Source organism: Bubalus bubalis, chromosome 7 (assembly GCF_019923935.1).
Source record: "Bubalus bubalis isolate 160015118507 breed Murrah chromosome 7, NDDB_SH_1, whole genome shotgun sequence".
In the NCBI taxonomy this organism is placed as follows: domain Eukaryota; kingdom Metazoa; phylum Chordata; class Mammalia; order Artiodactyla; family Bovidae; genus Bubalus; species Bubalus bubalis.
The window spans coordinates 71,298,803-71,311,027 of record NC_059163.1 but is presented as its reverse complement, the minus strand read 5'-3'; the positions used below and the strand labels follow the sequence as shown (position 1 = coordinate 71,311,027).

Genomic DNA, 12,225 nt, shown 5'->3' with positions numbered 1-12,225 from the left:
ATTCTTTACACTGGCGCCACCTGGGAAGCCCACAGACGTTTAGAGGTGGAAAAGAATGTTATATATTAGAAGAATAAAAATTGTATGGCTGGATGGTAGAGGGCAAAGGGCCATAGGAAAGAATGAAGCTGGATCTGTAGGCAGGCTTGTGCCTGTTACTCAAGGATTTGTAGACTAGATCCTAAAAGCATTTGGGTACCATTTTAGGATTTAGTAGTGATATGATCACATTTGCATTTTAGTTATTTAGAAATGTGCATATGTACATGCTCAGTTGTGTCTGACTCTTTGTGACCCCATGGACTGTAGCCTGCCTGGCTCCTCTATCCAAGGGATTCTCAAGGCAAGAATACTGGAGTACATTGCCATTTCCTTCTCCAGGAGATCTTCCTGACCCAGGGACTGAACCCACATCTCCTGCATTGTTGGCAGATTCTTTACCATCTGAGCCACCTGGGAAGCCCATTCAATAATGTACTCGGTATCTAGTATGTGCCAGGTCTTATGCTAGACACTGGAAATACAATCACTGGTGAATAAAGAACACACTACTCCTGACTAACAGCCAGGCAGATTGACAAATAGGTTGAAGACAGTGTAGATGCAGGGGAGACTGCTTATGAATATGTCAGATGAATGCAAGCAAGTATTGTCATTGCCTAAATCAGTGTCAGTGAGGTAGTAAAAGATGGGTGGTATTTAGAGGGATTTGGAGAGACAGGAAGAGGGAGGAGTAAAGAGTGACATCCAGTTTCTGTATTGTTCCTATCTGCTGATCCTCATTTCTTTGTATTCAGTTCAGTTCAGTTCAGTCGCTCAGTCGTGTCCGACTCTTTGCGACCCCATGAATCGCAGCACGCCAGGCCTCCCTGTCCATCACCAACTCCTGGAGTTCACTCAGACTCACATCCATCGAGTCAGTGATGCCATCCAGCCATCTCGTCCTCTGTTGTGCCTTTCTCCTCTTGCCCCCAATCCCTCCCAGCATCAGAGACTTTTCCAATGAGTCAACTCTTCGCACGAGGTGGCCAAAGTACTGGAGTTTCAGCTTTAGCATCATTCCTTCCAAAGAAATCCCAGGGCTGATCTCCTTCAGAATGGACTGGTTGGATCTCCTTGCAGTCCAAGGGACTCTCAAGAGTCTTCTCCAACACCACAGTTCAAAAGCATCCATTCTTCGGCGCTCAGCTTTCTTCACAGTCCAACTCTCACATCCATACATGACCACTGGAAAAACCATAGCCTTGACTAGACGGACATTTGTTGGCAAAGTAATGTCTCTGCTTTTGAATATGCTATCTAGGTTGGTCATAAACTTTCCTTCCAAGGAGTAAGCGTCTTTTAATTTCATGGCTGCAGTCACCATCTGCAGTGATTTTGGAGCCCCAAAAAATAAAGTCTGACACTGTTTCCACTGTTTCCCCATCTATTTCCCATGAAGTGATGGGACCAGATGCCATGATCTTTGTTTTCTGAATGTTGAGCTTTAAGCCAACTTTTTCACTCTCCACTTTCACTTTTATCAAGAGGCTTTTGAGTTCCTCTTCACTTTCTGCCATAAGGGTGGTGTCATCTGCATATCTGAGGTTATTGATATTTCTCCTGGCAATCTTGATTCCAGCTTGTGCTTATTCCAGTCCAGCATTTCTCATGATGTACTCTGCATATAAGTTAAATAAGCAGGGTGACAATATACAGCCTTGACGTACTCCTTTTCCTATTTGAACCAGTCTGTTGTTCCATATCCAGTTCTAAGTGTTGCTTCATGACCTGCATACAGGTTTCTCAAGAGGCAGGTCAGGTGGTCTGGTATTCCCATCTCTTTCAGAATTTTCCACAGTTTATTGTGATCCACATAGTCAAAGGCTTTGGCGTAGTGAATAAAGCAGAAGTAGATGTTTTTCTGGAACTCTCTTGCTTTTTCCATGATCCAGCGGATGTTGGCAATTTGACCTCTGGTTCCTCTGCCTTTTCTAAAACCAGCTTGAACATCTGAAGTTCACGGTTCACCTATTGCTGAAGTCTGGCTTGGAGAATTTTGAGCATTACTTTCCTAGCGTGTGAGATGAGTGCAATTGTGTGGTAGTTTGATCATTCTTTGGCATTGCCTTTCTTTGGGATTGGAATGAAAACTGACCTTTTCCAGTCCTTTGGCCACTGCTGAGTTTTCCAAATTTGCTGGCATATTGAGTGCAGCACTTTCACAGCATCATCTTCCAGAATTTGAAATAGCTCAACTGGAATTCCATCACCTCCACTAGCTTTGTTCATAGTGATGCTTTCTAAGGCCCACTTGACTTCACATTCCAAGATGTCTGGCTCTAGGTGAGTGATCACACCATCGTGATTATCTAGGTCATGAAGATCTTTTTTGTACAGTTCTTATGTGTATTCTTGCCACCTCTTCTTAATATCTTCTGCTTCTGTTAGGTCCATTCCATTTCTGTCCTTTATCGAGCCCATCTTTGCCTGAAATGTTCCCTTGGTATCTCTAATTTTCTTGAAGAGATCTCTAGTCTTTCCCATTCTGTTGTTTTCCTCTATTTCTTTGCATTGATCACTGAGGAAGGCTTTCTTATCTCTTCTTGCTATTCTTTGGAACTCTGCATTCAGATGCTTATATCTTTCCTTTTCTCCTTTGATTTTCGCTTCTCTTCTTTTCACAGCTATTTGTACGGCCTCCTCAGACAGACATTTTGCTTTTTTGCATTTCTTTTCCACGGGGATGGTCTTGATCCCTGTCTCCTGTACAATGTTACGAACCTCCGTCCATAGTTCATCAGGCACTCTATCAGATCTAGGCCCTTAAATCTATTTCTCACTTCCACTGTATAATCATAAGGGATTTGATTTAGGTCATACCTGAATGGTCTAGTGGTTTTCCCTACTTTCTTCAATTTAAGTCTGAATTTGGCAATAAGGAGTTCATGATCTGAGCCACAGTCAGCTCCTGGTCTTGTTTTTGTTCTGTATAGAGCTTCTCCATCTTTGGCTGCAAAGAATATAATCAACCTGATTTCGGTGTTGACCATGAAGACAGAGATTTTAATGTTTTATTTTCTGCTGTATTTCTATAACCTTGAACACTTGGTAGATTCTCATTAAATATTTATAACTGAATAAATAGCTTTATTTTCGTTTTAATATGAATAATTTTGGGGTGACCACTTCTTACCTTTTTTTCTGGATAAATTTCATTGAGCTTCAGATCAGATCAGATCAGTTGCTCAGTCGTGTCCGACTCTTTGCGACCCCATGAATCGCAGCACACCAGGCCTCCCTGTCCATCACCAACTCCCGAAGTTCACCCAGACTCATGTCCATCGAGTCAGTGATGCCATCCAGCCATCTCATCCTCTGGCGTCCCCTTCTTCTCCTGCCCCCAATCCCTCCCAGCATCAGAGTCTTTTCCAATGAGTCAACTCTTTGCATGAGGTGGCCAAAGTACTGGAGTTTCAGCTTTAGTATCATTCCTTCCAAAGAAATCCCAGGGCTAATCTCCTTGCAGTCCAAGCGACTCTCAAGAGTCTTCTCCAACACCACAGTTCAAAAGCATCCATTCTTCGGTGCTCAGCTTTCTTCACAGTCCAACTCTCACATCCATACATGACCAGAGGAAAAACCATAGCCTTGACTAGACGAACCTTTGTTGGCAAAGTAATGTCTCTGCTTTTGAATATGCTATCTAGGTTGGTCATAACTTTCCTTCCAAGGAGTAAGCGTCTTTTAATTTCATGGCTGCAGTCACCATCTGTAGTGATTTTGGAGCCCAGAAAAATAAAGTCTGAAATAACCCTTAAAGTAAGAAATCGTTAGTCACTCAGTCGTGTCCGACCCTTTGTGACCCCATGGACTACAGCCTGCCAGGCTCCTCTGCCATAGAATTCCCTAGGCAAGAATACTGGGGTGTGTTGCCATGCCCTTCTCCAGGGGATCTTCCCGAACCAGGGTTTGTACCTGGGTCTCCTGCTTTGCAGGCAGGTTCTTTACCATCTGAGCCACCAGGATCTTTTCTAAATAACCTTTAAGATCATGAGTAAATGCTCTCAAGTTTCTAAATTTCCAAGTTTTATTAAATTTAGAAATAATTACTGTTAAAATGGAAGGATTTTAGAATTACATTTCATTATAAAACATATGTATCTTTACAAGTAATTTAGTGAACAGTATAAAATATACAACTTGAAATACTCAGGTATCTAGAAATTACCAGTGGGTTTTTTTTTTTTTTTTTTTGGTGAGTGGGGAAAGGTGATTTGTTTAGGTACATGGAATGCAGATGTTAGCAGAAAAAACAATCAGAAACAATCAGTTAGTAAAACTGTCTAAAGTTCCCCTTTAGATGTCCCTGTTTGGATGAGGAATTTCTTGAGAACTCAGTGCATGGTTCTTGATAGTTAGACTATGGTTGTTTTACATGGGTATAATTTCTATGACTAATTTTAATTAGAGATATCAGTTGTGAAAGAGATTGAAACCTCTAAGGAAATGTTAATTGTCGTGTTTTCCTATTGGCTTCTCTATGATTTTATATCGCTCTGTGCCTCAGTCATTACATTTCAGCCATCCCAGCTTTTTCTGATTTTTAAACATTCCACAGTTTCCCACCTCAGAGTTTTGTGCTTGCTATCCTTTTGCTTGGAATGTTGGTTGGCTCCTTTTCACTCATGTCTTGATTCAAACATTAGGTTTCCTAGACACCTTCCCTGCCCTTCCAAATCATTTAGACTTTATCCTGCTCTCATTTTCTCATGGCGTTTACTACTCTTTTATGTTATTCTATTTATTTGTTTGTTTTTTTAATGAATATTGACTGTCTTTCTTCACTAGAATATTAGGTACATGAGAATAGGAGACACTGTCTTAATCTCACCATATACCTAGAATGGCTCAAATATGTTGAATAAATGAATCTGTTTTCTTAATAAAAACAATATATTTTGAATATAAAATGTCATGTTACACAGAAAACAGAATTTGACATTAAATTTGAAAAATTTTATTAAGTCTGTGAATTAATATAGTATGTAATATATTGCATGCTAAAATATGGCTATTACAAAAGAGTATTTATACTATCATTTCAATTCTGTGGAAAAGAAAATTGGGAGAATTGAGAAAAGTTGATATTTTAGTAAGTTAATGGACTTGTTTAGATTTCAGATTTTAAAAATTTCTGTTATAATATTTATATACTAAAATTAGCAGTTGTGAAAATTTCATATGAGCACTTACAGAGCTAAATAATTTAAAAGTTACCTCAATCTATGAATTCCACTTTAACTTTTAATGTCATTAAATTGCTAATTTAAAGTTACAATGCTAGTAGGATAAGAATTAAAGTTTTGTTAGGTTGTTGTACCTTGTATAAGTACATAGAACTGCTAGCAAATGTTCTGTTTCATATATCATGGACTATAGAGGTAAGTAATTTCTAACCAAACAAACTGATTAATTATCAAGAGTGGTATATAATATTTAGCTCCCTCTTTCTGTCCTCAGGTTTCCTTTACCTAGTCATCCTGCTGCACCTCCTGAACATCTTAAAGAACCTTTGGTATACATGCGGAAAGCACAGGTTGGCTATTGTTCATTTTAATTTTATTATTCCATACCAAGTTATATAATGCAGAATGAAAGATCCTTATTAACATTAGGGCTATATTTACTATATGAAAGACTGGATAAGGACTACTAAAGTGATGCAAATAGTATTTGTATGCTGTTTATATTCGGTAACCAAGGATTACACTTACTTAATTTCTATAGTAATTCTGAAAATACTGAGTAGAAGGGAAAAAAATCATGTACCATACTGGCCTAAGATTTAAAATATGATAAAAGCTTTATATACTGATTTGTTCCTCAAGTTCTGTGATATTAAAGGAAAGTATAGGGAATGAATTGACTCACTCGTCCCCTAAAATTCTGGCTTTTGACACCAGTGTTACTAATAGTGTATTTGAAATATATTTGTTTTCATAACAGGTTGTTACATACTGGTTGTATTCAGTTGCAGAATCCAAATGACTCCTGTAATCTAAGATGAACTGAAAAACAACGAAAAGTCACTTTAAAAGAATAAAATAAAACAATTTAAATAGAAAGACTATAAAAAGCTGTTAAAATAGAAACAATAAGCTGTCTAAATGTCCCTAATTCTTTAGCTGGCCTTTGCCTTTGCCCAGCCTGGTCTACCTGCCTGTGAGGTAGGACTGTTCATGAGCCTTCCTCACAGTGCTGGGGACCCTCTAACTGCCACTCCTGAGGCTTTAATGGACATCATAAGCTGACCTTCTTTCTCCATCGTAGTCTTGGAAACTATTATGAAAAATTTGAAATACACCCTGGAGAACTCCCATGAACCCATCACCCAGCTTCAGCAATTACACAGTGGTTCTGCTGCTCCTGAGAAGTGTTCTGCTGCTTTGAGTTACTATGTTTCATGTGCTGGATGTTAGGCAGATTTTTAGTTTTCTGCTTTCATTTTCATCTTAAAAAACCCTTAAAATTGGAGGGTGAAAGGAAGCAATATAAACAAAAAACATGGAGATATTTGAGGAAATATTAATGTGTAGTATATTTCTATCTCTGCTGCTGCTAAGTCACTTCAGTCGTGTCTAACTCTGTGCGACCCCATAGACGGCAGCCCACCAGGCTCCCCCGTCCCTGGGGTTCTCCAGGCAAGAACACTGGAGTGGGTTGCCATTTCCTTCTCCAATGCATGAAAGTGAAAAGTGAAAGTGAAGTTGCTCAGTCATGTCCGACCCTCAGTGACCCCATGGACTGCAGCCTACCAGGCTCCTCCACCCATGGGATTTTCCAGGCAAGAGTATTGGAGTGGGGTGCCATTGCCTTCTCTGATATTTGTATCTCTATGTAGTATTAATACTTTAGGTCCAGCAATCAGATGGTATTTACTATCAGTGTGTCATAAAGCATAATGTTGAAATGATGCTTGTGTGAAAGAATTGTTTGGTCTTTTATTATAAAGGTCTGAACTCAAGAAAATAAAGCTAAATATCTAGTTCTAAGATTGTTTTTTTTGGCAAAATTGGAAAATTTTTGAACATTTTAGAGAAAGTATCAGTTTTAACGTGTAAAAAACAGAAGTCGGTTTCTTATTAAGACTGAAGAGGTGAATAATAGGTCTATTCTTAAAGTCTACTGCTAGTTGCTGAGACTGTGTATGAATGGTAAGTATATGTATATGGATGGTAGTCTTCTCTCTTCTTTCTAGGTTTACCCACTAGATCAAGAGTTGGCATGCTACAGCCCATGGGCCAGATCTGCCCTGCTACCTGTTTTTGTATCGTGGGCAAGCTAGGATTTGTTTTTTTTTTTTTTTTACATTTTCAACTGGTTAAAAAATCAAAAGAATACTGTCTTGAGACCCATGAAAATTATAGGAATTAATAAAATATATTTATTAGAAAATAGTCATGCTCCTTTATTTACATGTTGTTTATGGCTGCTTTGGAAGTGGTCAAACAAGAGATGCCAAGAGTGAATGTCGACATTCTAGGAATCAGCGAACTCAAATGGACTGGATTGGGTGAATTTAACTCAGATGACCATTATATCTACTACTGTGGACAGGAATCCCTCAGAAGAAATGGAGTAGCCATCATGATCAACAGAAGAGTCCATAATGCAGTACTTGGATGCAATCTCAAAAACGACAAAATGATCTCTGTTCGTTTCCAAGGCAACCCATTCAATATCACAGTAATCCAAGTCTATGCCCCAACCAGTAATGCTGAAGAAGCTGAAGTTGAACGGTTCTATGAAGACCTACAAGACCTTTTAGAAATAACACCCAAAAAAGATGTCCTTTTCATTATAGGGGACTGGAATGCAAAAGTAGGAAGTCAAGAAACACCTGGAGTAACAGGCAAATTTGGCCTTGGAATACGGAATGAAGCAGGGCAAAGACTAATACAGTTTTGCCAAGAAAATGTACTGGTCATAGCAAACACCCTCTTCAACAACACAAGAGAAGACTCTACACATGGACATCACCAGATGGTCAACACTGAAATCAGATTGATTATGTTCTTTGCAGCCAAAGATGGAGAAGCTCTATACAGTCAACAAAAACAAGACCAGGAGCTGACTATGGCTCAGATCATGAACTCCTTATATTGGCAAATTCAGACTTAAATTGAAGACAGTAGGGAAAACCACTAGACCATTCAGGTATGACCTAAATCAAATCCCTTATGATTATACAGTGAAAGTGAGAAATAGATTTAAGGGACTAGATCTAATAGATAGAGTGCCTGATGAACTATGGACGGAGGTTCGTGACATTGTACAGGAGACAGGGATCAAGACCATCCCCATGGAAAAGAAATGCAAAAAAGCAAAATGGCTGTCTGGGGAGGCCTTACAAATAGCTGTGAAAAGAAGAGAAGCGAAAAGCAAAGGCGAAAAGGAAAGATATAAGCATCTGAATGCAGAGTTCCAAAGAATAGCAAGAAGAGATAAGAAAGCCTTCCTCAGTGATCAATGCAAAGAAATAGCGGAAAACAACATAATGGGAAAGACTAGGGATCTCTTCAAGAAAATTAGAGATACCAAAGGAACATTTCATGCAAAGATGGGCTCGATAAAGGACAAAAATGGTATGGACCTAACAGAAGCAAAAGATATTAAGAAGAGGTGGCAAGAATACACAGAACTGTACAAAAAAGATCTTCATGACCTAGATAATCACGATGGTGTGATAACTGACCTAGAACCAGACATCCTGGAATGTGAAGTCAAGTGGGCCTTAGAAAGCATCACTATGAACAAAGCTAGTGGAGGTGATGGAATTCCAGTTGAGCTATTTCAAATTCTGGAAGATGATGCTGTGAAAGTGCTGCACTCAATATGCCAGCAAATTTGGAAAACTCAGCAGTGGCCAAAGGACTGGAAAAGGTCAGTTTTCATTCCAATCCCAAAGAAAGGCAATGCCAAGGAATGCTCAAACTACCGCACAATTGCACTCATCTCACATGCTAGTAAAGTAATGCTTAAAATTCTCCAAGCCAGGCTTCAGCAATATGTGAACCGTGAACTTCCTGATGTTCAAGCTGGTTTTAGAAAAGGCAGAGGAACCAGAGATCAAATTGCCAACATCTGCTGCATCATGGAAAAAGCAAGAGAGTTCCAGAAAAACATCTACTTCTGCTTTATTGACTGTGCTAAAGCCTTTGACTGTGTGGATCACAATAAACTGTGGAAAATTCTGAAAGAGATGGGAATACCAGACCACCTGACCTGCCTCTTGAGAAACCTGTATGCAGGTCAGGAAGCAACAGTTAGAACTGGACATGGAACAACAGACTGGTTCCAAATAGGAAAAGGAGTACGTCAAGGCTGTATATTGTCACCCTGCTTATTTAACTTATATGTTTACCATTAGTTTAGTCTAAATCCATTTATCTTTCAGTGGGTTCATTTTGCTGCATCTCAGTCCTTTTATTATTAATTATCTGCTTTTGATGGTCAGTACCAAAATCAGATTGATTATATTCTTTGCAGCCAAAGATGGAGAAGCTCTATGCAGTCAGCAAAAACAAGACTAGGAGCTGACTGTGGCTCACATCATGAACTCCTTATTGCCAAATTCAGACTTAAAATTGAACAAAGTAGGAAAAACCGCTAGACCACTCAGGTTTGGCCGACATCAAATTGCTTTACAGTTATACAGTGGAAGTGACAAACAGAGTCAAGGGATTAGATCTGATAGACAGAGTGCCTGAAGAACTATGGACGGAGGTTCATTATACAGGAGGCAGTGATAAGACCATCCCCAAGAAAAAGAAATGCAAAAAGGCAAAATGGTTGTCTGAGGAGGCCTTACAAATAGCTGAGAAAAGAAGAGAAGCTAAAGGCAAAGGAGAAAAGGAAAGATATACCCATTTGAATGCAGATTTCCAGAGAATAGCAAGGAGAGATAAGGAAGCCTTCCTCAGTGATCAATGCAAAGAAATAGAGGAAAACAATAGAATGGAAAAGACTAGAGATCTCTTCAAGAAAATTAGAGACCCCAAGGGAACATTTCATGCCAAGATTGGCACAATAAAGGACAGAAATGGTATGGGCCTAACAAAAGTAGAAGATATTAAGAAGAGGTGGCAAGAATACACAGAGGAATAGACAAAAAAGATCTTCATGACCCAGATAATCACGACGGTGTGATCACTCACCTAGAGCCAGATGTCCTGCAATGTGATGTCAAGTGGGCCTTAGGAAGCATCACTACAAACAAAGCTAGTGGAGGTGATGGAATTCCAGTTGAGCTATTTCAAATACTAAAAGATGATGCTGTGAAAGTGTTGTGCTCAATATGCCAGCAAATTTGGAAAACTCAGCAGCAGCCACAGGACTGGAAAATATGCCAGCAAATCTAGAAAACTCAGCAGCAGCCACAGAACTAGAAAAGGTCTGTTTTCATTCTAGTCCCAAAGAGGGCAATGCCAAGGAATGGTCAAACTACCGCACAATTGTACTCATCTCACACACTAGCAAAGTAATGCTCAAAATTCTCCAAGCCAGGCTTCAACAGTACAGGAACCGTGAACTTCCAGATGTTCAAGCTGGATTTAGAAAAGGCAGAGGAACCAGAGATCAAATTGCCAACATCTGCTGGATCCTAGAAAAAGCAAGAGAGTTCCAGAAAAACACCGACTTTTGCTTTATTGACTATGCCGAAGCCTTTGACTGTGTGGATCACAACAAACTGTGGAAAATTCTGAAAGAGATGGGAATACCAGACCCCTGACCTGCCTCCTGAGAAATCTGTATGCAGGTCAAGAAGCAACAGTTAGAACTGGGCATGGAACAACAGACTGGTTCCAAATTGGAAAGGAGTACGTCAAGGCTGAATATTGTCACCCTGCTTATTTAAACTTATATGCAGGGTACATCATGTGAAATGCCAGGCTGGATGAAGCACAAGCTGGAATCAAGATTGCCAGATATGCAAATGACACCACCCTTATGGCAGAAGAGTGAAGGAGAACTAAAGAGCCTCTTGATGAAAGTGAAAGAGGAGAGTGAAAAAGTTGGCTTAAAACTCACCATTCAGAAAACATGTCATCTGGTCCCATCACTTCATGGCAAATAGAGGGAAACTGGGTATCAGATCCTTGGGAATTCTCCATAGTATCTTCTCGATTTTTCTATACATCTAAAACTCTAGTGAAAAATCAAGTCTACTAAAAAAAAAAAAAGATAAACAGTGGAGACTTTATTTTTGGAAACAGTGAGACTTTATTTTGGGGGGGGGCCTATGTTTTTGGGTTGCCATTTCTTTCTCTAGGATTTACCCTTATAATATTTCTCACTGCCTTCTAGGAAACCTTCAATGACTGCCAGTTGCCTAGTAAATGATGTTCCTACTCCAAAGCCCACCGTGAAGGGTAGTTACTGTCTGTCCCCAGCATAGACGATTCCACTCCATCAGTCTCTGCTGTCTTATAACTGCCCTTTGTGCCCATCCAAGTGAAGCATCTTGCCTTTCCTATTGCATCTTTAACACTTTTGGTTTTGCTGTCATGGAAAGCCCTCTGCTTGTTCTGTATTATGTAAATTTTGTGTCAGCTTAGATGGCATCTCTTCACTGAGGTTTTTATTACTCCTGTTGAAAGGATTTCTCCCTCTTTTGAACTCTGGTAGCACACTATCCCTGGAGGAGGGCATGACAACCCAGACTTTTATGTAGCAGACTTAGTAAGTTTATAATGAATCAGTAAGAAAAGGCATTTCCCATCTTTTCTTACAGTATTTATTTAACAGATGTTTACTGAATGCCTGTGAGTAAAAGACACTCTGCTGTGTGCTGTGGAGATGCAGAAATAAATTAGAGATTCTGCCTTCAGGAAACTACATGATTTGATCATTGAAATAAGACTTGGACACATGTATCTGTAACACAAGGTAGAAAGTGCTGCCTGCCAAAGGGAAGGTGGCCAGGAAATCTGGACTGATAAGGGGAAGAGACTTCTTTTACTGCGTCAGCCTTTTCCCGAGTGTTTATGCTGAATCCTCACCCTGAGAGATGCTCCACAAAAGGGGGTTCCAGGGACAAGTAAATTTGCAAATGGAAGCACACATTGCCTTCCTTTTATTGAATCACAATTTATTTGTTTTTTTTTTTTTAGTAGACTTGATTTTTTTTACAAGAGTTTTAGGTGTATAGAAAAATTGAGAAGATACTATGCAGAATTCCCA

The 12,225-nt window shown here is 39.5% G+C and overlaps 1 protein-coding gene across 5 annotated transcripts in view; it reads left to right on the top strand.

The window, feature by feature from the left end:
• Positions 1 to 12,225, top strand: part of TBC1D19 (TBC1 domain family member 19) — a 150,025-nt gene that overhangs the window by 32,239 nt on the left and 105,561 nt on the right. For all 5 annotated transcript variants that reach the window (XM_044946024.2, XM_006071049.4, XR_006552316.2 and 2 more), the window contains exon 4: positions 5,503 to 5,578. In XM_044946024.2, coding sequence (XP_044801959.1) covers positions 5,503 to 5,578 — 76 coding nt within the window. The remainder of the gene's footprint in view (positions 1 to 5,502; positions 5,579 to 12,225) is intronic.